The 26,675-nt window shown below is 47.4% G+C and overlaps 2 protein-coding genes across 2 annotated transcripts in view; one reads left to right on the top strand and one right to left on the bottom strand.

Moving 5' to 3' along the window:
* LOC311126235 (paladin-like) overlaps window positions 1–5,209 on the bottom strand; it is a gene marked incomplete at its 3' end in the record, with an annotated part of 38,786 nt that extends 33,577 nt beyond the window's left edge. The window contains exon 1 of the mRNA XM_084200247.1: window positions 4,782–5,209. The remainder of the gene's footprint in view (window positions 1–4,781) is intronic.
* Window positions 357–26,220, top strand: LOC311126234 (nodal homolog; the record flags this gene model as incomplete). The annotated part of the gene is made up of 4 exons (XM_084200246.1): window positions 357–414; window positions 5,222–5,641; window positions 23,287–24,263; window positions 26,068–26,220. The coding sequence occupies 4 exons, from the start codon at window positions 357–359 to the stop codon at window positions 26,218–26,220; spliced, it is 1,608 nt and encodes a 535-aa protein (XP_084056372.1).
* Window positions 26,221–26,675: the final 455 nt, after the last annotated feature.

The raw sequence follows: 26,675 nt of genomic DNA, 5'->3' as shown, positions 1-26,675 counted from the left end.
TAACAGAGTGACAGGCCTTTCTGATGATGTCAACTAACAGTGACAGGCCTTTCTGAAGCAGCAGTACCAAAGGGCTTCCTTCATCACGTTTCTCTGTGAAGGTCGGCATCCCAGAATTAGGCCTGAGCGGTCAGGACAGAAGTCCGGACAAAAGATTTAGAAGGGGCCAGGGTGAAGTGGAGAGTGGGGCTGACGGGGCCAGGGTGAAGTGGAGAGTGGGGCTGACGGGGCCGGGATGCTTGGGAATAGTTTGTACTTGTCAGTACCACTCTCTGTCGTTAGTCTTAATGCCAGACTCATGGCACTCCACAGGAGGCTGTGGGAGGAGATTCCTCTGTCGTTAGTGATGACCAACGATGAAGCTGCAGCAGCATCATAGAGGGATGTTGGCAGGGATCGCTGAGGACTGTGGCCGTCTCCATTAGACCAACAGGTCGGTTCAGCCCAGCTCAATGTCCAGACAGGAGGCCATAACCATTGGCATGTAAAACCACCAACATACTGTGATGATATCTGATTTCAGAACCTACGGTTTTGTGATGTTGCTGAGAAAGCCAAAAGGCTGATGATGTCAGCTTTTAAAATCAGACTGATGATGTCGTCTTTTAAACAGACTGGCTTTCTCTGTAACAGGATAATAGCTATGAAACTCCCTCTCATCACAGGCAGACAGGATAGAGGTTTGTGTTTCAAGCCGTTGATTAAGGCCCAATAGTTAAAAGTCACGCCACAACCTCCTCCTACAAGCACAGGAAGAGAGGAGGAGGAGAGGAGAGAGAGAGAGAGAGGAGGAAGAGCCTGCACACTTTGGCAGGAAGCAGTTAGTGGCCCGGGGACTCAGAGGGTGCATCCCAAATGGCACCCTGTTCCCTATATAGTGCACTACTGTTAACCAGAGCCCTATGGACCCTGGTCAAAAGTAGTGCACTATATAGGGAACAGGGTGCCATTTGGGACGTACACTTTGAAGGGCTGCTTCACACGCTGCATCTGATTGTCTTTCATCACAGAGGTCAGGGGTCACAGAAAAATTTGACTCCACAGGACATTGGTCCAATATCACAGCCGGCATTGCCACGGAAATGAGCTCAGCGCTTCCTCTAACAAAACAAAAAAAATTGAGTTTCAACATTTCCCCTTCAACAGTTGAGTTCCCATGAAGAAAGCAGCATATTGCGCAATTGTTGAAGATTGGGCCAATTTTTGATATTTTAATGTTTTGTTTTTTGAAAAGTCAATGTCTTCTGACTGACATGTTTATCAGAAAACGACTGTTGAAAGAGGATGAGGCACGAGGACAACAGCGTGTGCGCAAGGACGATGTTTGTTGCTGCACTGATTATTTTGCAACAAGGTTTGTGAATGAAGGCCCTTAGCTTCCTACCTACAGGGTGGAGGTCCTTAGCTTCCTACCTACAGGGTGGAGGTCCTTAGCTTCCTACCTACAGGGTACAGGCCCTTAGCTTCCTACCTACAGGGTGGAGGTCCTTAGCTTCCTACCTACAGGGTGGAGGTCCTTAGCTTCCTACCTACAGGGTGGAGGTCCTTAGCTTCCTACCTACAGGGTACAGGCCCTTAGCTTCCTACCTACAGGGTGGAGGTCCTTAGCTTCCTACCTACAGGGTGGAGGTCCTTAGCTTCCTACCTACAGGGTGGAGGTCCTTAGCTTCCTACCTACAGGGTGGAGGTCCTTAGCTTCCTACCTACAGGGTGGAGGTCCTTAGCTTCCTACCTACAGGGTGGAGGTCCTTAGCTTCCTACCTACAGGGTGGAGGTCCTTAGCTTCCTACCTACAGGGTGGAGGTCCTTAGCTTCCTACCTACAGGGTGGAGGCCCTTAGCTTCCTACCTACAGGGTGGAGGTCCTTAGCTTCCTACCTACAGGATGGAGGCCCTTAGCTTCCTACCTACAGGGTGGAGGCCCTTAGCTTCCTACCTACAGGGTGGAGGTCCTTAGCTTCCTACCTACAGGGTGGAGGTCCTTAGCTTCCTACCTACAGGGTGGAGGCCCTTAGCTTCCTACCTACAGGGTGGAGGTCCTTAGCTTCCTACCTACAGGGTGGAGGTCCTTAGCTTCCTACCTACAGGGTGGAGGTCCTTAGCTTCCTACCTACAGGGTGGAGGTCCTTAGCTTCCTACCTACAGGGTGGAGGTCCTTAGCTTCCTACCTACAGGGTACAGGTCCTTAGCTTCCTACCTACAGGGTGCAGGTCCTTAGCTTCCTACCTACAGGATGGAGGCCCTTAGCTTCCTACCTACAGGGTACAGGTCCTTAGCTTCCTACCTACAGGGTGGAGGTCCTTAGCTTCCTACCTACAGGGTGGAGGTCCTTAGCTTCCTACCTACAGGGTGGAGGTCCTTAGCTTCCTACCTACAGGGTGGAGGTCCTTAGCTTCCTACCTACAGGGTGGAGGTCCTTAGCTTCCTACCTACAGGGTACAGGTCCTTAGCTTCCTACCTACAGGGTGGAGGTCCTTAGCTTCCTACCTACAGGGTGGAGGTCCTTAGCTTCCTACCTACAGGGTGGAGGTCCTTAGCTTCCTACCTACAGGGTGCAGGTCCTTAGCTTCCTACCTACAGGGTGCAGGTCCTTAGCTTCTTAACCACAGGGTACAGATGTCTCTGAAATATACAGTAAACTCACCACCATACAAGTTAAGAATTATCAGTGAATAGGCTTCCACCCACAGAAAGACAATGAAAGAAAGAAAAATATATCACATACGGTATACTACTGAGTGACTCAGTACAGTAGATATCACATTCGGTATACTACTGAGTGACAGAGTACAGTAGATATCACATACGGTATACCCCAACAAAAAAAATTACGCACGCATGACTGTAAGTCTCTTTGGATAGAAGTGTCTGCTAAATGGCATAATATTTATATTATTAAAATCATACTTGTTGACTTTTGCTACCCAGTAATATTGTTGAATATGATGACACAAATCATGAGACTAACGCACCCTGCATGCATTCCGTTCTCTCACGAGGGCCGGTCCCAAATGGCACCCTATTCCCTATATAGTGCACTGCTTATGTAGCCCTGGTCAAAAGTAGTGCACTATATAAGGAATAGGGTGCAACTGATGACACAGACCGACGCTCGTCAGAGCTTTTAAAAAAAGGAATGGTAAATCTATTTTTGAAACAGTGCTGTGTAATTTACTTTATTTCAAGATGGCAATTTCATATCCCCCTATGATTTCAAGGCTGAAGTAATGTGGCCTGGATGTTTTCTGAAACCCCAGAGAATGTTGCTGGCCACACTGTGCTGTCAGCACCATGAGGACATCGGACAACATTTCATGTCAGAACGAGGAGCTAACAAAACCAAACTAAACCAGATTTGCAGAGTCGGCTTTCCATTCAATCCAATACGACCTTATTTATCTCCTCAGTGGCAATTAAAGAAGGAAAGTCAGTTTACAACGTCAACATCCTCCACATGTAAATACCAGATTGGCAGAACAGCCTCACTAGACTCTCAATGCTTTGCATCTGTTCACATCATTGAGAGACACCTTGATAGGAGTTGTTTACATTTACATTTAAGTCATTTAGCAGACACTCTTATCCAGAGCGACTTACAGTTAGTTAGTGAATACATATTTTTTTATACTGGCCCCCCGTGGGAATCAAACCCACAACCCTGGCGTTGCAAACGCCATGCTCTATCAACTGAGCTACATCCCTGCCGGCCATTCCCTCCCCTACCCTGGACGACGCTGGGCCAATTGTGCGCCGCCCATGAGTCTCCCGGTCGCGGCCGGCTGCGACAGAGCCTGGATTCAAACCAGGATCTCTAGTGGCACAGTTAGCACTGCGATGCAGTGCCTTAGACCACTGCGCCACTCAGGAGTACAGTTGTTGTCAACTTGGTATGCCTCCCAGCATGCCCTGCGTTCTCAGGAGTAAGGAGGACTACCTAAAGATAGCATAGTGGTGATGTAATGAGCCCAGATGAGCAGGAAAAAGGGGAGGCCAGACACCATCTATCCATTGGCAACCACCACTCCTCACTGTGTTCCCAGAAGGCCCACCACTCCTCACTGTGTTCCCAGAAGGCCCACCACTCCTCATTGTGTTCCCAGAAGGCCAATGCTGGCTTCAGGTGACGGACTAGTTAGTGCACTAATGTTGTGTCCACCAGGTCATCCTTCATTCTAAAACACAGATGGGTGGGTTTCAATACTTGGAAGTGTGTAGGTTCAGTATGCATACATTTACAAATAGCCATGTCATGGTAATCGTTCATTTGCATCGTGCATTGTGAGGTATGCCAACATGACATTCTGCCATCTGAAAGGATAAACATCAGACAGAGATCCTTCCACTCACCACATGGTATAGCATGGGATCTCCATTTCCCTAGATATCATTCACATGTTGTTGACAGAGATCCTTCCACTCACCACATGGTATAGCATGGGATCTCCATTTCCCTAGATATCATTCACATGTTGTTGACAGAGATCCTTCCACTCAACACATGGTATAGCATGGGATCTCCATTTCCCTAGATATCATTCACATGTTGTTGACAGGGAGCCTTCCACTCACCACATGGTATAGCATGGGATCTCAATTTCCCTAGATATCATTCACATGTTGTTGACAGAGACAGACACAGCAGCATTTCTGCAACTTGCTCCCATCACATTAAAAAACTGAAAGACATGTCAGAATGATCCCTGTGAAGGTGCATCGTCTCTCCCTGAGGTAGTACTGTACTGGTAATACAAGAGAAACAGATCATTAAAGTATTGCCAGTACCTGTGTCCTGCTGCTGAACACCATCCAGGGGGTGGAAGTATTTTGAAGATTGAGAATAAAAACAGGACAACAGTCTCTGTCCCCGTCAGACTGACATCCTTCCCAGTCCCCTCCGCTCTGCTCTCTGTCTGTGGCTGTTGAGGCTAGCTTCAGTCCGTCCGGTGGTTGACGGCGTCTGTCTGTTAAGGTCTGTTCAGGCTGGCTGGCTGGTTCCAGTACTACGCCAAGCGGTCTCGCATTATTAACGCCTCCTTATAAAGAAATGGGATGAGTCAATGACAGGGCTCTTCACTCAGTCAGGAAGGAGGCAGGGCAGAGGACTGGCAGGCAGACAGCTAACTCACTGCCGAGAGAGAGAGAGAGACGAGTCGCGACGACTAAAGAACGGCACACAGCTCAGGAACAGACAGATTGGTGACAGGGTGTGTGTGTGTTTGAAGAGGCTGTGGGGGAGGACCCTGAGGCTGTGGGGGAGGACCCTGAGGCTGTGGGGGAGGACCCTGAGGCTGTGGGGGAGGACCCTGAGGCTGTGTGGGAGGACCCTGAGGCTGTGGGGGAGGACCCTGAGGCTGTGGGGGAGGACCCTGAGGCTGTGGGGGAGGACCCTGAGGCTGTGTGGGAGGACCCTGAGGCTGTGGGGGAGGACCCTGAGGCTGTGGGGGAGGACCCTGAGGCTGTGGGGGAGGACCCTGAGGCTGTGGGGGAGGACCCTGAGTGCCTTACTACCCATCAGCCGGTTCACCATCTAATCACCAGCTTGGTCTCCTGGCAACAGCACGCCTCCTACACGACGACAAACAGACAGCACAGAGCCTCCAAGCAGGCTCAAACACAGCAACTGAACTTAAAATACTTCTGTGGTAAAAAGTCACCCTCAAATGGTACAAAGAGAACACGCACACTGCAATCTATGTTCCCATCATTGCTCATCAGTCACAACGTTTCCAAAAGTCACCCTCACCATTACTGTATACAGCAGAACTACACAGACACACACACACACACACACACACACACACACACACACACACACACACACACACACACACACACACACACACACACACACACACACACACACACACACACACACACACACACACACACACACACACACACACACACACACACACACACAGCACCCTAGGGAGATAGGTAATCACAGCACCCAGCTGAGAGGTAAACAGCACGTTGTTGCCATCACGTAATGTAGCGCGACATACTAATTACTTCATTCATTAGCAATTAACGTATGATGCTATTTCATCTCAGAGGGTAAATAGACTTACAGCTGAGATAATAGGAGCAGGCTTAGCAGATCTGCTGCAGGTTGAGCTGTATGCAGAGGGGTGTGTGTGTGTGTGTGTGTGTGTGTGTGTGTGTTCTGACTGGAGGGTGTAGAGGATGTGGTGGTAGTAGGAACCAAACGTGTCATCTACTCCTCCTGGCCTCACACACACACACACACACACACACACACACACACACACACACACACACACACACACACACACACACACACACACACACACACACACACACACACACACACACACACACACACACACACACACACACACACACACACACACACACACACACACACACACACACACACACACACACACACACACACACACACACACACACACACACAGCACTGAGGTGGATGAGCAGGAAGCGTAGCTCAATGTAGAAAGGATCTGTGATGACTTCAAATCAAATATTTGTCACGTGCGCCGAATAAAACAGATATAGACTTTACCGTGAAATGCTTACTTACAAGCCCTTTCCCAACAAATCAGAGTTAAAAAGCAAGAGAAATTTGTATTTTTTACTAAAGGAAATAGTAACACAATAAAATAACAATAATGAGGCTACACTGGGGGAAAAAAGTATTTAGTCAGCCACCAATTGTGCAAGTTCTCCCACTTAAAAAGATGAGAGAGGCCTGTAATTTTCATCATAGGTACACGTCAACTATGACAGACAAATTGAGAAAATAATTTCCAGAAAATCACATTGTAGGATTTTTAATGAATTTATTTGCATATTATGGTGGAAAATAAGTATTTGGTCAATAACAAAAGTTTCTCAATACTTTGTTATATACCCTTTGTTGGCAATGACACAGGTCAAACGTTTTCTGTAAGTCTTCACAAGGTTTTCACACACTGTTGCTGGTATTTTGGCCCATTCCTCAATGCAGATCTCCTCTAGAGCAGTGATGTTTTGGGGCTGTCGCTGGGCAACACGGACTTTCAACTCCCTCCAAAGATTTTCTATGGGGTTGAGATCTGGAGACTGGCTAGGCCACTCCAGGACCTTGAAATGCTTCTTACGAAGCCACTCCTTCGATGCCCAGGCGGTGTGTTTGGGATCATTGTCATGCTGAAAGACCCAGCCACGTTTCATCTTCAATGCCCTTGCTGATGGAAGGAGGTTTTCACTCAAAATCTCACGATACATGGCCCCATTCATTCTTTCCTTTACACGGATCAGTCGTCCTGGTCCCTTTGCAGAAAAACAGCCCCAAAGCATGATGTTTCCACCCCCATGCTTCACAGTAGGTATGGTGTTCTTTGGATGCAACTCAGCATTCTTTGTCCTCCAAACACGACGAGTTGAGTTTTTACCAAAAAGTTACATTTTGGTTTCATCTGACCATGTGACATTCTCCCAATCCTCTTCTGGATCATCCAAATGCACTCTAGCAAACTTCAGACGGGCCTGGACATGTACTGGCTTAAGCAGGGGGACACGTCTGGCACTGCAGGATTTGAGTCCCTGGCGGCGTAGTGTGTTACTGATGTTAGGCTTTGTTACTTTGGTCCCAGCTCTCTGCAGGTCATTCACTAGGTCCCCCCGTGTGGTTCTGGGATTTTTGCTCACCGTTCTTGTGATCATTTTGACCCCACGGGGTGAGATCTTGCGTGGAGCCCCAGATCGAGGGAGATTATCAGTGGTCTTGTATGTCTTCCATTTCCTAATAATTGCTCCCACAGTTGATTTCTTCAAACCAAGCTGCTTACCTATTGCAGATTCAGTCTTCCCAGCCTGGTGCAGGTCTACAATTTTGTTTGTTTCCGGTGTCCTTTGACAGCTCTTTGGTCTTGGCCATAGTGGAGTTTGGAGTGTGACTGTTTGAGGTTGTGGACAAGTGTCTTTTATACTGATAACAAGTTCAAACAGGTGCCATTAATACAGGTAACGAGTGGAGGACAGAGGAGCCTCTTAAAGAAGAAGTTACAGGTCTGTGAGAGCCAGAAATCTTGCTTGTTTGTAGGTGACCAAATACTTATTTTCCACCATCATTTGCAAATAAATTCATTAAAAATCCTACAATGTGATTTTCTGGAGAAATTTTTTCTCAATTTGTCTGTCATAGTTGACGTGTACCTATGATGAAAATTACAGGCCTCTCTCATCCTTTTAAGTGGGAGAACTTGCACAATTGGTGGCTGACTAAATACTTTTTTCCCCCACTATATATAAAAAGGAGTACCAGTACCCCTGTAGTATTATAATAATGAGACTATATACAAGGAGTACCAGTACCCCGTAGTATTATAATAATGAGACTATATACAAGGAGTACCGGTACCGAGTCAATGTGCAGGGGTACGAGGTAGTTGAAGTAATTGAGGTAATATGTACATGTAGGTGACTAGTCAATCAGGATAGATCATAAACAGAGTAGCAGCCAGCAGCGTATGTGGAGAGTGTGAAAGAGTTTGAAAGTGTGTCTATGTGTGAGTGTGGCGTCAATATGCATGCATGTGTGTGTGTGTTGGTGTGTTGGAGTGTTGGAGGGTCAGTGTAGTGTGTGAGCATGTGGGGAGCCAGTGCAAGAAAGTCAGTGCAAATAAATAGTCAGGGTAGCCATTTGATTAACTGTTCAGCAGCCTTATGGCTTGGGGGGTAGAAGCTGTTAAGGAGCCTTTTGGTCCCAGACTTGGTGCTCCAGTACCGCTTGCCGTGCGGTAGCAGAGAGAACAGTCTATGACTTGGGTGACTGGAGTCTTTTGACCATTTTTAGGGCCTTCCTCTGACACCGACTGGTATAGAGGTCCTGGATGGCAGGGAGTTCGACTCCAGTGATGTACTGGGCCGTACACACTACCCTCTGTAGCGCCTTGCGGTCGGATGCAGAGCAGTTGCCATACCAGGCGGTGATGCAGCCAGTCAAGATGCTCTCAATGGTGCAGCTGTAGAACTTTTTGAGGATCTGAGGGCCCGTACGAAATCTTTTCAACCTCCTCCCTATATGTTGTCTCGTCGTTGTCGGTGATCAGGCTTACCACCGTCGTGTCGTCTGCAATCTTAATGATGGTGTTGGAGTCATGTGCGGCCACGCAGTCATGGGTGAGTACAGGAGTGTTTACTGTTGAGTGTTTACATCATGATATGAACATTACATTGAGTGCTGCTTTACTGTCACACCGGTTCCTTTCTTCTTCCTTCTCCTCCTCCTGTTGCTGGGGGCTACAGGCCAAGGCTCTGATCTGCTGCTGGAGGCTACAGGCCAAGGCTCTGATCTGCTGCTGGAGGCTACAGGCCAAGGCTCTGATCTGCTGCTGGAGGCTACAGGCCAAGGCTCTGATCTGCTGCTGCTGCTGGAGGCTCCAGGCCAAGGCTCTGATCTGTTGCTGCTGCTGGAGGCTACAGGCCAAGGCTCTGATCTGCTGCTGGAGGCTACAGGCCAAGGCTCTGATCTGCTGCTGCTGCTGCTGGAGGCTACAGGCCAAGGCTCTGATCTGTTGCTGGAGACTACAGGCCAAGGCTCTGATCTGTTGCTGGAGGCTACAGGCCAAGGGCCAATCTGCTGCTGGAGGCTACAGGCCAAGGGCCAATCTGCTGCTGGAGGCTACAGGCCAAGGGCCAATCTGCTGCTGGAGGCTACAGGCCAAGGCTCTGATCTGCTGCTGCTGCTGGAGGCTACAGGCCAGGGGCCAATCTGCTGCTGGAGGCTACAGGCCAGGGGCCAATCTGCTGCTGGAGGCTACAGGCCAAGGCTCTGATCTGCTGCTGGAGGCTACAGGCCAAGGGCCAATCTGCTGCTGGAGGCTACAGGCCAAGGGCCAATCTGCTGCTGGAGGCTACAGGCCAAGGCTCTGATCTGCTGCTGCTGCTGGAGGCTACAGGCCAAGGGCCAATCTGCTGCTGGAGGCTACAGGCCAAGGCTCTGATCTGCTGCTGCTGGAGGCTACAGGCCAAGGCTCTGATCTGCTGCTGGAGGCTACAGGCCAAGGCTCTGATCTGCTGCTGCTGCTGGAGGCTACAGGCCAAGGCTCTGATCAGTTGCTGCTGGAGGCTACAGGCCAAGGCTCTGATCTGCTGCTGCTGGAGGCTACAGGCCAAGGCTCTGATCAGTTGCTGCTGGAGGCTACAGGCCAAGGCTCTGATCTGCTGCTGGAGGCTACAGGCCAAGGCTCTGATCTGCTGCTGCTGCTGGAGGCTACAGGCCAAGGTTCAATCTGCTGCTGGAGGCTACAGGCCAAGGGCCAATCTGCTGCTGGAGGCTACAGGCCAAGGGCCAATCTGCTGCTGCTGCTGGAGGCTCCAGGCCAAGGCTCTGATCTGCTGCTGCTGGAGGCTACAGGCCAAGGCTCTGATCTGCTGCTGCTGGAGGCTACAGGCCAAGGCTCTGATCAGTTGCTGCTGGAGGCTACAGGCCAAGGCTGTGATCTGTTGCTGCTGCTGGAGGCTACAGGCCAAGGCTCTGATCTGCTGCTGCTGCTGGAGGCTACAGGCCAAGGCTCTGATCTGCTGCTGCTGCTGGAGGCTACAGGCCAAGGCTCTGATCTGTTGCTGGAGACTACAGGCCAAGGCTCTGATCTGTTGCTGGAGGCTACAGGCCAAGGACCAATCTGCTGCTGGAGGCTACAGGCCAAGGGCCAATCTGCTGCTGGAGGCTACAGGCCAAGGGCCAATCTGCTGCTGGAGGCTACAGGCCAAGGCTCTGATCTGCTGCTGCTGCTGGAGGCTACAGGCCAAGGCTCTGATCTGCTGCTGGAGGCTACAGGCCAAGGGCCAATCTGCTGCTGGAGGCTACAGGCCAAGGGCCAATCTGCTGCTGGAGGCAACAGGCCAAGGCTCTGATCTGCTGCTGCTGCTGGAGGCTACAGGCCAAGGGCCAATCTGCTGCTGGAGGCTACAGGCCAAGGGCCAATCTGCTGCTGGAGGCTACAGGCCAAGGCTCTGATCTGCTGCTGCTGGAGGCTACAGGCCAAGGCTCTGATCTGCTGCTGGAGGCTACAGGCCAAGGCTCTGATCTGTTGCTGCTGCTGGAGGCTACAGGCCAAGGCTCTGATCAGTTGCTGCTGGAGGCTACAGGCCAAGGCTCTGATCTGCTGCTGCTGGAGGCTACAGGCCAAGGCTCTGATCAGTTGCTGCTGGAGGCTACAGGCCAAGGCTCTGATCTGCTGCTGCTGCTGGAGGCTACAGGCCAAGGCTCTGATCTGCTGCTGGAGGCTACAGGCCAAGGCTCTGATCTGCTGCTGCTGCTGGAGGCTACAGGCCAAGGCTCTGATCTGCTGCTGCTGGAGGCCACAGGCCAAGGCTCTGATCAGTTGCTGCTGGAGGCTACAGGCCAAGGCTCTGATCAGTTGCTGCTGGAGGCCACAGGCCAAGGCTGTGATGTTCTTGCAATACCATCATGAATGAGAAACAACGTCTTTCTGGAGAATGTGAACCACCATATCTTGTAGAAGTTGAATACTGAGACTGAGTATTTCATTTAAAAGCAGTGGAAGAGGCATTTCTCCAGTATTCGTCCTCTGCAGTCATTATCCATTTTTTTTATGAATTCAAAGCGTACTTCCTTCAGCCTGAAATTTGGCATCATCTGTTTTAACACATCTTCATGTGTTATAACTTTTAGTGAGATAATGAAAATAAGGCTAGACTCAAATGTTTCCAGATCATTTTTACATGTTTCCTAAAATAGAGAATCAAATAGTTTGGTGGTCCATGTTATCACCATTGTAAAACAATAGGGGATATCAGAGAGGAAATGCTTCGTTTTCAGATGATTTCAAAATCACCTACTTTAAGCAACATTTAATTTGAATGCTTAATATGGTGTGTGTGTTGTTTTATGGTGTGTGTGTGTGTGTGTGTGTGTTCTACAGTTCATCGGAAGAATAATCGCATGTGGAAAATGTCTGACCCCCCTGCAATTAATATTTGTTTTAATCTGGCCCCCAAAAGAATATAGCTGAATAACCCTGCCCTAGTGTGTACTAACACTTTATATTAATATGCTGTTATACCGAGGTAGTAACACTGTCATTACATTAATAACTACCTTTATTAACATGTTGTTACACAGTTATTTTAATGACTGTTCTCATTAAACTCTGAAGCGCTCATGGAAAGGGGACTCGGTACACTGAGGCCTGCAAACCAAGACTGCCTCCGATATCCATTTCTCTACAGAAGAGAAAAGTAGCAGGAGTAGAAGTGAGAAGTGAGAGAATGGATGAGCACATGTTCCATGACGGGACAGAGCAGCATTCTCTCCACGAAGCGAAGCCGTTTTACCAGTCAAAACCAGACAGATCAGGGTAATGTCACCTGTCTAAGTTCTGACATCCTGCCCTGGCCAATATCCCCCATGTCACAACATCCTTCTATAATTTAACACAATGACTCCCTCCCTCCATCTCTCCCTTCCTCCTTCCTTTTTCCACACAGGGACTCTCAGTTCATTCTCCCCAGTGGCACAGCACTGACACCTGTGTTTATAGTGTACTCTTGTCTACAACCTAGACAGAACTATGCAAAGACCCCTCCTCCAGACTAGAACATAAATAAAGTTCCGGACAGGGAGAAGGCTGACAGAGCACAAGGTTCTGCTTCACAGCCCCAAAGTAGAACAGAAGATCAATACACGTAGAGTGTTTTGATTTAAAAATCTGGGATAGAATAGAGCAGAGCAGAGCTGTTTATATCCATATCAATCCATGGCTCTGGAATAGATGGAGGGCAACACGCTGAGAATACAACTATGAATTAAATAAAATAGAAAATAGACAGGGTGAGCGAGTCAGACACCAGACTGGCAGGATGTCTCTAGTGTAATGTCCCCTGAGACAAAGAGGTTGGAAATAAAACATGTTCTAAGTATGTCAGATAATGTAGACTAGAACATTAAAAACACTCAATCTCTAATCATCCACTCAAAGCTAGTGTTGCGCCACCTAGTGGCAAAACAACCATTGGCACTAACTTGGCTTGGACATAAAAACATAAATTCCAAAATGCTTGAGGAATTGATGAGGGTAGATAAATGAGTGAAGATATTAGGGCTGAGGCCATTTAGTCGACTGGTCGATTGTTTTGGTCGAACGAGATTTCTTTAAAATCGACCAGTCGTATATTGTATTATTTTTTTCATGAGACCTGTCTGATTCGCTCGTGTCTCAGTGGACTAATCCATTGCGGAGGCATGGCACAGTCCATCACTCTAAGACATGTGATACTTAAATGGTATATGGTTATATTATGTAAAAAATAATGGTGCAAAACCAATAAATCCAATATTATTTTATAACAAATGCGCTTTCTCCCTCATTGGATACGGTCTCTGAAACATAATCTTTAGTGTGCCGTAGAATTGGCGCCTTTCCCCATGTTGCTATGTGCATAATAGCAACGTTAACCAGCACATTAGGATTGAGAACAATGCGGCGGGGGCAGTAGCAGAGATGAGGAAACGGCCCTTGCCTTAAGCCTAATTGTCTAAGAAAATTGAGGAGAGAGGAAACCAACTTAATTAGGTCTATAATCAATAGCCTAACTGTTAAGGCTTTTTTTAGCAGCCTTGTATAACCACCATCGAGCTGTAGGCCTAAGAGTGCGTCCTGTTTAGTCTTAATACCTTAACTTACTTAGGCCTACAGTGCCTTTGGAAAGTATTCAGACCCCTTGACTTTTTCCACATTTTGTTACGTTACAGCCTTATTCTAAAATTGATTAAATTGTTTTTTCCCCCCTCATCAATCTACACACAATACCCCATAATGACAAAGAAAAAATATGTTTTAGACATTTTTGCTAATTTATTAAAAATAAAAAAACAGAAATATCACATTTACATAAGTATTCAGACCCTTTACTCAATACTTTGTTTAAGCACCTTTGGCCGTGATTACAGCCTTGAGTCTTCTTGGGTATGACGCTACAAGCTTGGCACACCTGTATTTGGGGAGTTTCTCCCCATTCTTCTCTGCAGATCCTCTCAAGCTCTGTCAGGTTGGATGGGGAGCGTTGCTGCACAGCTATTTTCAGGTCTCTCCAGAGATGTTTAATCGGGTTCAAGTCTGGGCTCTGGCTGGGCCACTCAAGGACATTCAGAGACTTGTCCCGAAGCCACTCCTGCGATGTGTTGGCTGTGTGCTTAGGGTCGTTGTCCTGTTGGAAGGTGAACCTTCGCCCCAGTCTGAGGTCCTGAGTGCTCTGGAGCAGGTTTTCATCAAGGATCTCTCTGTACTTTGCTTCGTTCATCTTTCCCTCGATCCTGACTAGTCTCCCAGTCCCTGCCGCTGAAAAACATCCCCACAGCATGATGCTGCCACCACCACGCTTCACCGTAGGGATGGTGCCAGGTTTCCTCCAGACGTGATGCTTGGCTTTCAGGCCAGTTCAATCTTGGTTTCATCAGACCAGAGAATCCTGTTTCTCATGGTCTGAGAGTCTTTAGGTGCCTTTAGGTGCCAAGCGGGCTGTCATGTGCCTTTTACTAAGGAGTGGCTTCCGTCTGGCCACTCTACCATAAAGGCCTGATTGGTGGACTGCTGCAGAGATGGTTGTCCTTCGGGAAGGTTCTCCCATCTCCACAGAGGAACTCTAGAGCTCTGTCAGAGTGACCATCGGGTTTTTCGTCCAACTCCCTGACCAAGTCCCTTCTCCCTCGAATGATCTAGGAAGTCTTGGTCGTTCCAAACTTCTTCCATTTAAGATCAATTGAGGCCACTGTGTTCTTGGGGACCTTCGATGCTGCATAAATGTTTTGGTACCCTTCCCAAGATCTTAGCCTTGACACAATCCTGTCTCGGAGCTCTTCGGACAATTCCTTCGACCTCATTGCTTGATTTTTGCTCTGACATGCACTGTCAACTGTGGAACCTTATATAGACAGGTGTGTGCCTTTCCAAATCATGTCCAATCAATTGAATTTACCACAGGTGGACTCCAATTAAGTTGTAGAAACATCTCAAGGATGATCAATGGAAACAGGATACACTTGAGCTCAATTTCGAGTCTCATAGCAAAGGGTCTGAATACTTATGTAAATAAGGTATTTCTGTTTTTTATTTTTAATAGATTTGCAAAGATTTCTAAAAACCTGTTTTTGCATTGTCATTATGGGGTATTGTGTGTAGATTACTGAAGATTATTATTTTTTAATTGAATTTTAGAAAAAGGCTGTAACGTAACAAAATGTGGAAAACGTCAAGGGGTCTGAATACTTTCCGAAGGCACTGTATATTTCAATATATAGGCTACTGTATCAATCATTCATTCATGCCATCACACAGCATACGAGACATTCATGCTTTGAAATGCAATCAAGCATTTTAGTTTTAAAATGTAATAACAAAAGGGAGCTTTGAATAATTTGCCTAAACAATAATTAAACTGCAATTCACGAATGCATGCAACTGTTTATAGTCTGCTCTAATAAAGGCTTTATATATTTATTGTTTTCCGTTAGACTCTATGGTAAACGCATTTATTTAGTGTTGTTCCAAAATGGCCAGAAAAAATTATAATATTGTAATCTAACAGCAACTGTTTGGCACACATAATACACAACGCTTGCGCCTATACCCTCCTTTTTCTTGATCTCCAGTAGTTTCCAAAACTAAGTCAAATGTCTTCCACAGATCTGACTTCCCCTTTCCCTCCTGAGCAACCAGTAAACATTCGCCCACTTCGAGTTTCTATTTCACGTCCTCCACATCCATTTTGCTGTCACGTGTTACTGTGTTCGGAGTTTGTTATAACCAGTTTATTGATGTGATTATGATAGGTCAGGTCCTATTGGTCACACGCATGCGATGCTTACATGTTTCACGTAAAGAGAGCAAAGGTTGAGGGAATAGAGAATGTTTTTCCAAATTAGGGATTTCGGAAACATAACTTTTCAGTCACTTGCTGTGCTGGTGGTGCCTTTTGGCTGCAGTAGTGTCACGTTCGTTCAAGGACGGGTCAGACCAAGGCGCAGCGTGAAATGCGTACATGTTTATTAAACTGATAAACACACGACAAAACAATAAACAAACGAAACGTGAAGTCCTAAGGTGGAACACACAACAAACCTATACACGGAACAATATCCCACAACTAATGCATGCCAACAGGCTGCCTAATTATGATCCCCAATCAGAGACAATGAGCGACAGCTGTCTCTGATTGGGAATCATACTTAGGCAGCCTGTTGGCATGCGTTAGTTGTGGGATATTGTTCCGTGTATAGGTTTGTTGTGTGTTCCACCTTAGGACTTCACGTTTCGTTTGTTTATTGTTTTGTCGTGTGTTTATCAGTTTAATAAACACGTACGCATTTCACGCTGCACCTTGGTCTGACCCGTCCTTGAACGAACGTGACAGAAGATCCCACCAAACACGGACCAAGCAGCGTGCCCAGGAGGACCGAACACCCTGGACACAGGTGGGGAAGATTTGGTCGTGGGAGGAGATATTTGCGGGAAAAGGACCCTGGGCGAAGAAGGAAGCCCAGGCAGGAGAGGAGCAACGGCAACACAGAAGCCGGCCGAGGAGGAAGGCCAAGAAGCAGCCCCAATAAAAAAAATGTGGGGGGCTAAAGGGGTGGTCAGGGAGCGAGAGAGAAGAGCCCCGACCACTGCACCCGGTGGGTTTCCAGATTGATTCCCTACGACCATGGGAAGAAGAGTGGGAACAGTATTATACTGAGGAGTCAGAGGATGACGACGACGATGAGTTTCTGTTCCCTAACTCGTGGGGGCTCCCGGAGGAGTCCTCACTGGAGGAGAAGTGCCGAGAGAGAGAAGGATCGGATCTGCAGGGTAAGAGAGGAGGCCACCATATTACGGGGGCTGATAGATAGAATAGAGCGGGAGAGATCCATTCAAGAGGAGGCACTGCAGGAGGCTCGTAGGGAGAAGGAGGAAGTAGAGGCACGGAGAGAGGAGCTTGTTAGGCAGCATAAGGAGCGGGGGTTAATAAAGGAACCTAGGTATGCAGAGATACGCACTGTATCGCCAGTGCGCATGCACAGCCCAGTGCGTTCTGTGCCAGCGCCCCGCACGTGTCGTGCGAAAGTGGGCAGCCAGCCAGGACGGGTTGCGCCAGCTCTCCGCTCCAGACCTCCAGTCCGCCTCCACAGTCCGGCCCGGCCCGTTCCTGCTCTCCGCACCAAGCCAGTGGTGCGTGTTCCCAGTCCGGCCCGGCCCGTTCCTCGCACCAGGCCAGTGGTGCGTGTTCCCAGTCCGGCCCGGCCCGTTCCTGCTCCTCGCACCAGGCCAGTGGTGCGTGTTCCCAGTCCGGCCCGGTCCGTTCCTGCTCCTCGCACCAGGCCAGTGGTGCGTGTCCCCAGTCCGGCCCATTCCAGCTCCCCGCACCAAGCCAGTGATGCGTGTCGCCAGTCCAGTCCGGCCCGGCCCGTTCCTGCTCCCCGCACCAAGCCAGTGGTGCGTGTCGCCAGTCCGGCCCAGCCCGTTCCTGCTCCTCGCACCAAGCCAGTGGTGCGTGTCGCCAGTCCAGTCCGGCCCGTACCTGCTCCCCGCACCAAGCCAGTGGTGCGTGTCGCTAGTCCAGTCGGCCCGGCCCGTAACTGCTCCCCGCACCAAGCCAGTGGTGCGTGTCGCCAGTCCAGTCCGGCCCGGCCCGGCCCGTACCTGCTCCCCGCACCAAGCCAGTGGTGCGTGTCGCCAGTCCGGCCCGGCCCGTACCTGCTCCCCGCACCAAGCCAGTGGTGCGTGTCGCCAGTCCGGCCCAGCCCGTTCCTGCTCCTTGGTGCGTGTCGCCAGTCCGGCCCGGCCCGTTCCTGCTCCTCGCACCAAGCCAGTGGTGCGTGTTCCTAGTCCGGTCCGGCCCGTGCCTGCTCCTCGCACCAGACCAGTGGTGCGTGTGTCCAGTCCGGCACGGCCCGTGCCCGTTCCAGCTGCTCCACTCCGGAGCCAGAGCAGTCCACTCCACCGGTGCCTGATCCAGCTCCGGTCAGCTGCTCCACTCCGGAGCCAGAGCAGTCCGCTCCACCGGTGCATGATCCAGCTCCGGTCAGCTGCTCCACTCCGGAGCCAGAGCAGTCCGCTCCACCGGTGTCTAGTCCAGCTCCGGTCAGCGGTTCCAGTCCAGACGCAGACGTCAGCCCCTCTCCAGGTTCGGGGTCTCCCACACCAGGGTCCAGACAGGGCTTGGAGTATCGTGGGAGGAAGGAGAGGGGAAGCAGCGCGCTGAGGTCCAGACCAGACCAGGGGTGCAATAGGGAGGCGGGGAGTATGTGGTCGTCACGCCCGGAGCCGGATCCGCCTCCGAGGCGGAATGCCCATACGGCCCCTACCCTGTTATGTAAAGGTCTCCAGGCTTAAAAATCCTTCTTTAACCGGTCTCCTCCACTTCAACTTAACTAAGGCGACGTCAATAATGGATCATAGCTTTCACCTGGTCAGTCTATGTCATGGAAAGAGTAGGTGTTCCTAATGTTTTGTGCACTCAGTGTATTGGGCATAGGGTGTCATTAGGGATGCAGCCTGGAGAATAGTCTCTTGATTACCAACAAGAGCCCTGTAGTAGTTGGTCAGGTCCAACTCGGCTTGCCTTTTGTTTTGTCTGGGGCGGCAGGTAGCTTAGTGGTTAAGAGCGTTGTGCCAGTAACCGAAAGGTCGCTGGTTCTAATCCCCGAGCCGACTAGGTGAAAAATCTGCCAATGTGCCCTTGAGCAAGGCACTTAACCCTAATTGCTCTGGATAAGAGCATCTGCTAAATTACTAAAATGTAAATGTAGAGCTGGACAGCTTGTAGTCCTAAAACCTGGATATGAGTAACCTCTGATTCGTTCAGCCATCCCTATGGGGAAAGAAAAGGGTTTTGGAATAAACGCTGAAATTAAAGTTGAGGTTAACACAGGTTTAGGAGATTTTATACGTTTTGTTCTATGAGATAATATCAGTCAGTTAACATGACCTTTATGAATTATCAAGCCTTCATGTGCTTTATGTGCTTTTAGTGCTTTTTATTACATTCATTTTTATAAATTCACTAAAAGTGACGTTTGCTGATGAGGATTATTTCATAGAACAAAATGTATAAAATCTCCTAAACCTGCGTTTACCACAGACCTTATGTTCGGCGTTAATCCAAAAACGCCATTCATTTTCCCAAAGGCTTTGTCCAACGAACCATGGCGGAGTTAGTGCCTACAAAAAGACGCCATTTCTATTTCTCTCTATGTGGATCCTTTATTTTGGATTGAGGCAAGGGGGGGAGCCAACAACAGTTTCGATATGTTCTCATGGCTTGATTGATCTTCATATTTGAGTTTGACAAGATTAAAAATGTATATGTATAGACTAGTTTCTGTGTATATGCAGAGTAACGGACATGAAGCAAGATCTTGCTTTATTTGACGTGCCTAATTGGAGAGCTTGGCAAATCACTGTATTAGGTTTAAATGGGGGTTTTAAAAGGACATCAAACGTAAAGGACATTTAATTACCGTCCAAATCACTGCTCGATTTGCAAAAACTTAAGTCTACCTAACTAATAGCGGATCGATCGAAAAATACTGAACTGTTGTATTTGTAGTACAGTAACGGACCTAAGAGGTGTGAAACACCTGAACAGGTCAACTGAAAGTGTAAATGCGCCAATAATCATTTAGTCTACCAAAGAGTTATCATTTGAATATTACACACCTATTAGCCAATGAACATCGGCCCCATCGGTAGCACATGAATTCCACCCTCCATGGGAAATGAATGATAGATTGGCACTTCAAACAAGTTTACTTGAACAATTTAAACAATTTCACGGCTGCATCAAACATGACTGGTTCGACATACAATAGCCTATCGCTGGAGACTGGAGGAGGCATGGAGGTGGGTCAAGACAAGCCAACCACATGCCACTAACTGCAACTTTATACCACATTTGATTTTGTTTGATGCAATGTTGCAACGTAGTCATGCACTGACCGCGCATACCGACATCATCACACACACTTCACATTAGGCTAACATATCCACATAAACACAAACTAGCATACCGACGATTTTCACAGTTTAGCCTACCAATGTGCGCGTGGACACGGGAAATGAAAGAGGAGAACCGTAAAATGTACTCACCATTTCACTCGGAAGAAACGTGTCTTCTCCAGAAATTACTCATTAGTCGGATGTTTAAATAAACCAAGGAACAGTGATGTAAAGCAGCGGTTTGTGATTTATTTAGGGATAGTTTCTTCCACGTACTTGTCTTTACCTATACGGCCCTTTCTTGCAGATTTTCAGAGGAAAGGATTTCCACTATCTGAATAAAAGAAGGGGAGGAGCATGCGCACTAAGTGGAAGGGTTTTTGTCCATTGAGCGTTCCATCCACTGTTCCTTTCACTCGGAGACGCAGAGCGCAATATTTCTAATAGTCTATAATAAAACTCCAAAAGGCAGCACATCACTGAAAACATATAATTTGATTTGTCCACACAGGCCTATTGATATCATGTTATTTATGGTATTACAATAACATTGCCCCTCGAGCCTATTAAAAGTCCACTTGCCTAAACTGAAGAGAAAGAGAAATGACCTAATGTTTTTCCTTTTAGATCATAATGAATAAGATTATATAGACAGATCCTAGATCCGCACTCCTAACTGTGAGATGCTTTGTGGATACACCCCAGATATACTATGAAAAACATATGTGAGAAAGTCTATATAGGCTTATGTCCATAGAATTCGTAATCTATTGTCATAACCAGCTAGCTCTTCGTTACAGAGAGCAGAATGTACAGGTTTATCAAACTAAAACCCTTAACCCTAATCTATAGCCCAACTGATTGATTGGAATGAATATATTTCATATGGAAAGTGAACGTAGCTGAAGGCTAATAAAGAAGGTGACTTTTTAAATAACTATTGATGAGAAAGGTGGTCCTCTGTGGTCCTCTGTGGTCCTCTGTATCTCAGCTGGTAGAGCACGGCGCTTGTAACGCCAAGGTAGTGGGTTCGATCCCCGGGACCACCCATACACAAAAAAAAAACCGCATGACTGTAAGTCGCTTTGGATAAAAGCTTCTGCTAAATGGCATATTATTTTTATTATTATTATAAAGGTGCTATAGGGAGTTTGTGCTCACTGGTCGTTCTAAATACACGTCACCCAGTCATTGGCTTGGGCAACTCATTAACAAGTCAATGGATGATGACCTGTCTTGTCACAAGCCTTGAAGACGCATGTCAATTTCCTTTAATGTTCGCGGCTACTTGTTAAATATGCATGGGAGTGGGATAGGTATAAAAGCCAAGCTTATCTCAACCCAGAGAGGAATCTGTCATCCAATTTGACTCAACCAGCATGCATTCTTTAGGCGCTCTAGGTGTAGCGCTTCATGCCTCTCTGCTCATACTGCTGGCTCAAGGAATTCACAAATCTAGAGATGGAGTTTATCACGGCATATCACGACGTTTTGCTGTAGACCACCGTTCACCTGGATACCATCACCTGGCACCGACGTATATGATGCACCTTTACCGGAATTACAAATCAAATCTCACTCGGCCTATAGATGTAATGGAGCAGACCACCGCAAAACAAGCAGACACAGTCAAGAGTGTGATGGCAAAAAGTAAGATTTTTTTTTTAAAGTATACCTTCAGCCAATAGGCATATTTATTCATTCGTTTAGTTGGGCATATAGGCTACATTCTTGAAATATAGCCTATGCTGCCTGCCTGAATTTAGTGTAACAGGTGATAATAATATAACATATTCTGTTCAGAGCCTTTTATAATAGTGTGTGGCCTATTGCCTAGCCTACTCCAAGCCTAGTAAATTAAACTTTGTTTTGAGCAATTTTATTGCATTATTTTCATTCTTCAAAAAAAGTTAGATCATTTTCTTGCCATGGTTGCGCACCACAGTGGCTGTCAAATCCCTGCGCCAGACGATCTCAAAGCGCTCCAATCCACATTCATTTGCCGGCTGAATAACCGTACAAGGATCAGCGTGTGAAAAGGCTGGTTTTCAGCCTAATTCTCAAAGCAAACCTCTTTTTTCTTTAAATGGGGCGATGTTGATTAGAAATGTTGCCAGACATCCCTATTCAAATCGTTTGTTAACTCAAATCAACAAGTCCCCCAAGTCCCCTCAGTTCTTTTCACACTTCCCTTGATTAGATTAGAGTGGTGGCCTAGACCCACATCTCGGGCCAGGGCGGGATTTTAACAACATGTAGCCTACATGTTCCACGGACCGCTCCGCCGGTGGCTCGGCTCCCCAACACCACTGAATCTAATTTAACATCACTGCTAGGTGTCATAGTTGTTACCTATTTGTTTGAATGGAGGATATGCGGAAGCCGAGCTAAGGACGTGTTAAATGATTGGTTTCGATCCGGTGTTTACTTTGAGTGGATTAGGCCTAGCCTCGTCCTCCTGCCGTTGTCCCTTAATCTTCATACTTTTTATTTCCCCAGCCATCAGATCAGACTTAGTGTTCGAAACTGACTGAGCAAAACAGACCCATCTCATCTAGGCTAAACGAATGTAGATGTTTTGGTACAGTACCTTTAATCAACAAATAGATTATCAATAGCAACGTTACAATTACATTGGGACAATAGTACAATAGTGTTTAATCTTCTTGATGAATTTTGTACCACACCTCAATGCCTTGTTCTTCTTTGCATCACAATTCATGTCCTAATTCACACATGTTGATGTTGACCCCAGCCGATGGTAGATTAATCCACAAACTAGTTGCCTAGTTGCATTGAAGTAAAGTTTCTATTTGTAAACATGCTCAAACATGCTTTGCCTAGTTCTAAAATGGTATTTCTTTAAAAATATTAAAACAATATTGTTTTTAGAATACAAGCATGATTCATTCTGACTACTTAGATGTAAACCAGAACCAATATGCTAAATACTCTGCCTGAATTGCTGTCCAGGATTGAATAGAACATGTGTATTCCTCCTAAATTAACAGTTTATTCATGAGCTCTATGGTTGTTTAAGAGCTCTTTTTTATAAGTATAAATGTATTATAATCTCTTTTACCCTTAGTTGACCATTAAAGGGTTTGAAAAAGATGGGTGATATAAAAACAAATCTTTTGATTATATAACTACTTAACGTTGTATGGTGGTTCAGATGGATAACTGGGATGTATGCTTGTCTAAAGACGTATATGTGAGTACATAGTTGACGTGAGAGACCAGACCAGATGATAATGTTCAAAGAAGAACTAGTCAGTGCAAATTCTGAACAATCTGTTTTTTCTTCTTCTTCACAATAGGTTTGTCTCACAGACACCGACGCTGGACTGCAACCTTTGACCTAACCACCTTATTGGCCGACGACCAGATCCAAGCTGCAGAGCTCAGGTTCAGGTTTCCCCGAGCGACGAGGGCTTCCAACATTACCGTGGAGATCTACCATCACCACGACTACCCGTGCAGGCAGACACAGGGGATCTGCCAGGAACACCAGCTGGTGGGATATCTCTCTGTCTCCTCTGTGATCACCTCCTCTCAGCACTGGAAGGTTTACAACCTCACTGGTCCACTGTTGAACTGGCTCGGCCAGAAACAGGTCTCCAGGAGCTCAAGGAAGAGGAGATCACCAAACAAGACAAAGAGAGATGTGTTCTTCCCCAACCCTGTCCAGTTGGCTGGGTCTGAAACACAGCAGAACCCTGTCCAGTTGGCTGGGTCTGAAACACAGCAGAACCCTGTCCAGTTGGCTGGATCTAAAACACAGCAGAACCCTGTCCAGTTGGCTGGGTCTGAAACACAGCAGAACCCTGTCCAGTTGGCTGGGTCTAGAACACAGCAGAACCCTGTCCAGTTGGCTGGGTCTAGAACACAGCAGAGTCAGCGTGTGAGCGACAGAGCCTTGCTGGTTGTCTTCTCTCATACAGGGTCAGAGGAGGGCTGCCGGGCCAAGGCTAGCCTCCTCCACACAGCCGAACAGTCCAAGTTCCTGTCCACCACCGAGCCCAAGAAGGTCCGCAGGCCGAAGAGACACAGGACAAAAAGGGGCCACTCAGGCCAGAGGGATCCACCGGCCATGAGAGGTCCAGAGGTGTCCAGCAGAAACAATGAGATTGACCCGTCGCTCTGTCGAAGAGTTGATATGCATGTAGACTTCAATCAGATAGGCTGGGGGTCCTGGATCGTCTTCCCAAAGAAGTATAATGCCTATCGATGTGAGGGGATCTGTCCAAGTCCTCTGGGAGAAGACTTGAACCCAACAAATCATGCTTACATGCAGGTAAGTTTCAATGTGTTTCTACGGGATTTTCCAAAACGTGTCAAATAATATACTGTTTTCAAATGTATATTTACATTTACGTCATTTAGCAAACGCTCTTATCCAGAGCGACTTACAAATTGGTGCATTCAACTTACAGTGAGGGAAGAAAGTATTTGATCCCCTGCTGATTTTGTACATTTGCCCACTGACAAAGACATAATCAGTCTATAATTTTATTTTATTTGAACAGTGAGAGACAGAATAATAACAAAAAAAATCCAGAAAAACGCATGTAAATTTTTTTATAAATTGATTTGCATTTTAATGAGGGAAATAAGTATTTGACCCCTCTGCAAAACATGACTTAGTACTTGGTGGCAAAACCCTTGTTGGCAATCACAGAGGTCAGACGTTTCTTGTAGTTGGCCACCAGGTTTGCACACATCTCAGGAGGGATTTTGTTCCACTCCTCTTTGCAGATCTTCTCCAAGTCATTAAGGTTTCGAGGCTGACGTTTGGCAACTCGGTTTCGAGGCTGACGTTTGGCAACTCGAACCTTCAGCTCCCTCCACAGATTTTCTATGGGATTAAGGTCTGGAGACTGGCTAGGCCACTCCAGGACCTTAATGTGCTTCTTCTTGAGCCACTCCTTTGTTGCCTTGGCCGTGTGTTTTGGGTCATTGTCATGCTGGAATACCCATCCACGACCCATTTTCAATGCCCTGGCTGAGGGAAGGAGGTTCTCACACAAGATTTGACGGTACATGGCCCCGTCCATCGTCCCTTTGATGCGGTGAAGTTATCCTGTCCGCTTAGCAGAAAAACACCCCCAAAGCAATAATGTTTCCACCTCCATGTTTGACGGTGGGGGTGGTGTTCTTGGGGTCATAGGCAGCATTCCTCCTCCTCAAAACACGGCGAGTTGAGTTGATGCCAAAGAGCTCGATTTTGGTCTCATCTGACCACAACACTTTCACCCAGATCTCCTCTGAATCATTCAGATGTTCATTGGCAAACTTCAGATGGCCCTGTATATGTGCTTTCTTGAGCAGGGGGACCTTGCGGGCGCTGCAGGATTTCAGTCCTTGACGGCGTAGTGTATTACCAATTGTTTTCTTGGTGACTATGGTCCCAGCTGCCTTGAGATCATTGACAAGATCCTCCTGTGTAGTTCTGGGCTGATTCCTCACCGTTCTCATGATCATTGCAACTCCACGAGGTGAGATCTTGCATGGAGCCCCAGGCCAAGGGAGATTGACAGTTCTTTTGTGTTTCTTCCATTTGCGAATAATCGCACCAACTGTTGTCACCTTCTCACCAAGCTGCTTGGCGATGGTCTTGTAGCCCATTCCAGCCTTGTGTAAGTCTACAATCTTGTCCCTGACATCCTTGGAGAGCTCTTTGGTCTTGGCCATGGTGGAGAGTTTGGAATCATACAAACATACAAACATACAAAATCAGCAGGGGATCAAATACTTTTTTCCCTCACTGTAAGATAGCCAGTGGGACAAGCACTTTATTTTTTATGGGGGGGTGGGGGAGGGGTAGAAGGATTACTTTTATACTATTGCAGGTATTCCTTAAAGAGGTAGGGTTTCAAGTGTCTCCGGAATGTGGTCAGTGACTCCGCTGTCCTGGCGTCGTGGGGGAGCTTGTTCCACCATTGGGGTGCCAGAGCAGCGAATAGCAGCGAATAGCTTAACTGTACAAAGCTCATTGATTATTTGACCATTGCTAGATACTGTGGCAATGCTTCATACCTATTTGAAGTTGTTTGGACATTTTTGCTCACAGATTGCGTCTTGTCTCTTTTTTCCTCCAGAGTCTACTAAAACACTACCAGCCTGAGCGGCTTCCCTCTGCGTGTTGCGCCCCCACCAAGACGAGTCCTCTGAGCATGCTGTATTATGAGAATGGAGAAATGCTGCTTCGCCATCACGAGGACATGACTGTGGATGAATGTGGCTGCCTGTAGCCCCGTCACAGGCTTTTACCTTTACCTTCAGTAAAGAAACGATGTGAGCAAAGCCTGGGCGTCTTCTCACGACTGCTTGAGAAGAGACTAGGCTACCGCTCATCTCCTTTTGGACACACAACTGAGGGTTCCGGAACTTTAGAGTGGAATTTCACTGACAGAACTGATATCCAAGAGTCTGTATCAGATGGTTGAAAACAATAAGAAAACACTTTGTGTAAGCTCTTTGATTATTGTGACTGTGCACTCCTCAAGCGGTATGGCAGATGTCCTGTATGTTTAGAAAGCCTGTATATGTACAGGATGGATTTTCTCTCCGAATGTGACTGCTTTGGATTTTAGGAATCAGTAAGAAGACCTGCCATTTCATTAGAAGTCATAGGAAATGGTGATGTTATTCACTATTCAAGCACTATTTACACTATAGTAGACACCTACTGGGTGTAACGGAACAG

This window comes from Coregonus lavaretus (assembly GCF_964263955.1).
Source record: "Coregonus lavaretus genome assembly, contig: HAP1_SCAFFOLD_355, whole genome shotgun sequence".
Lineage (NCBI taxonomy): Eukaryota > Metazoa > Chordata > Actinopteri > Salmoniformes > Salmonidae > Coregonus > Coregonus lavaretus.
This window is presented reverse-complemented; position numbering and strand designations above follow the sequence as displayed.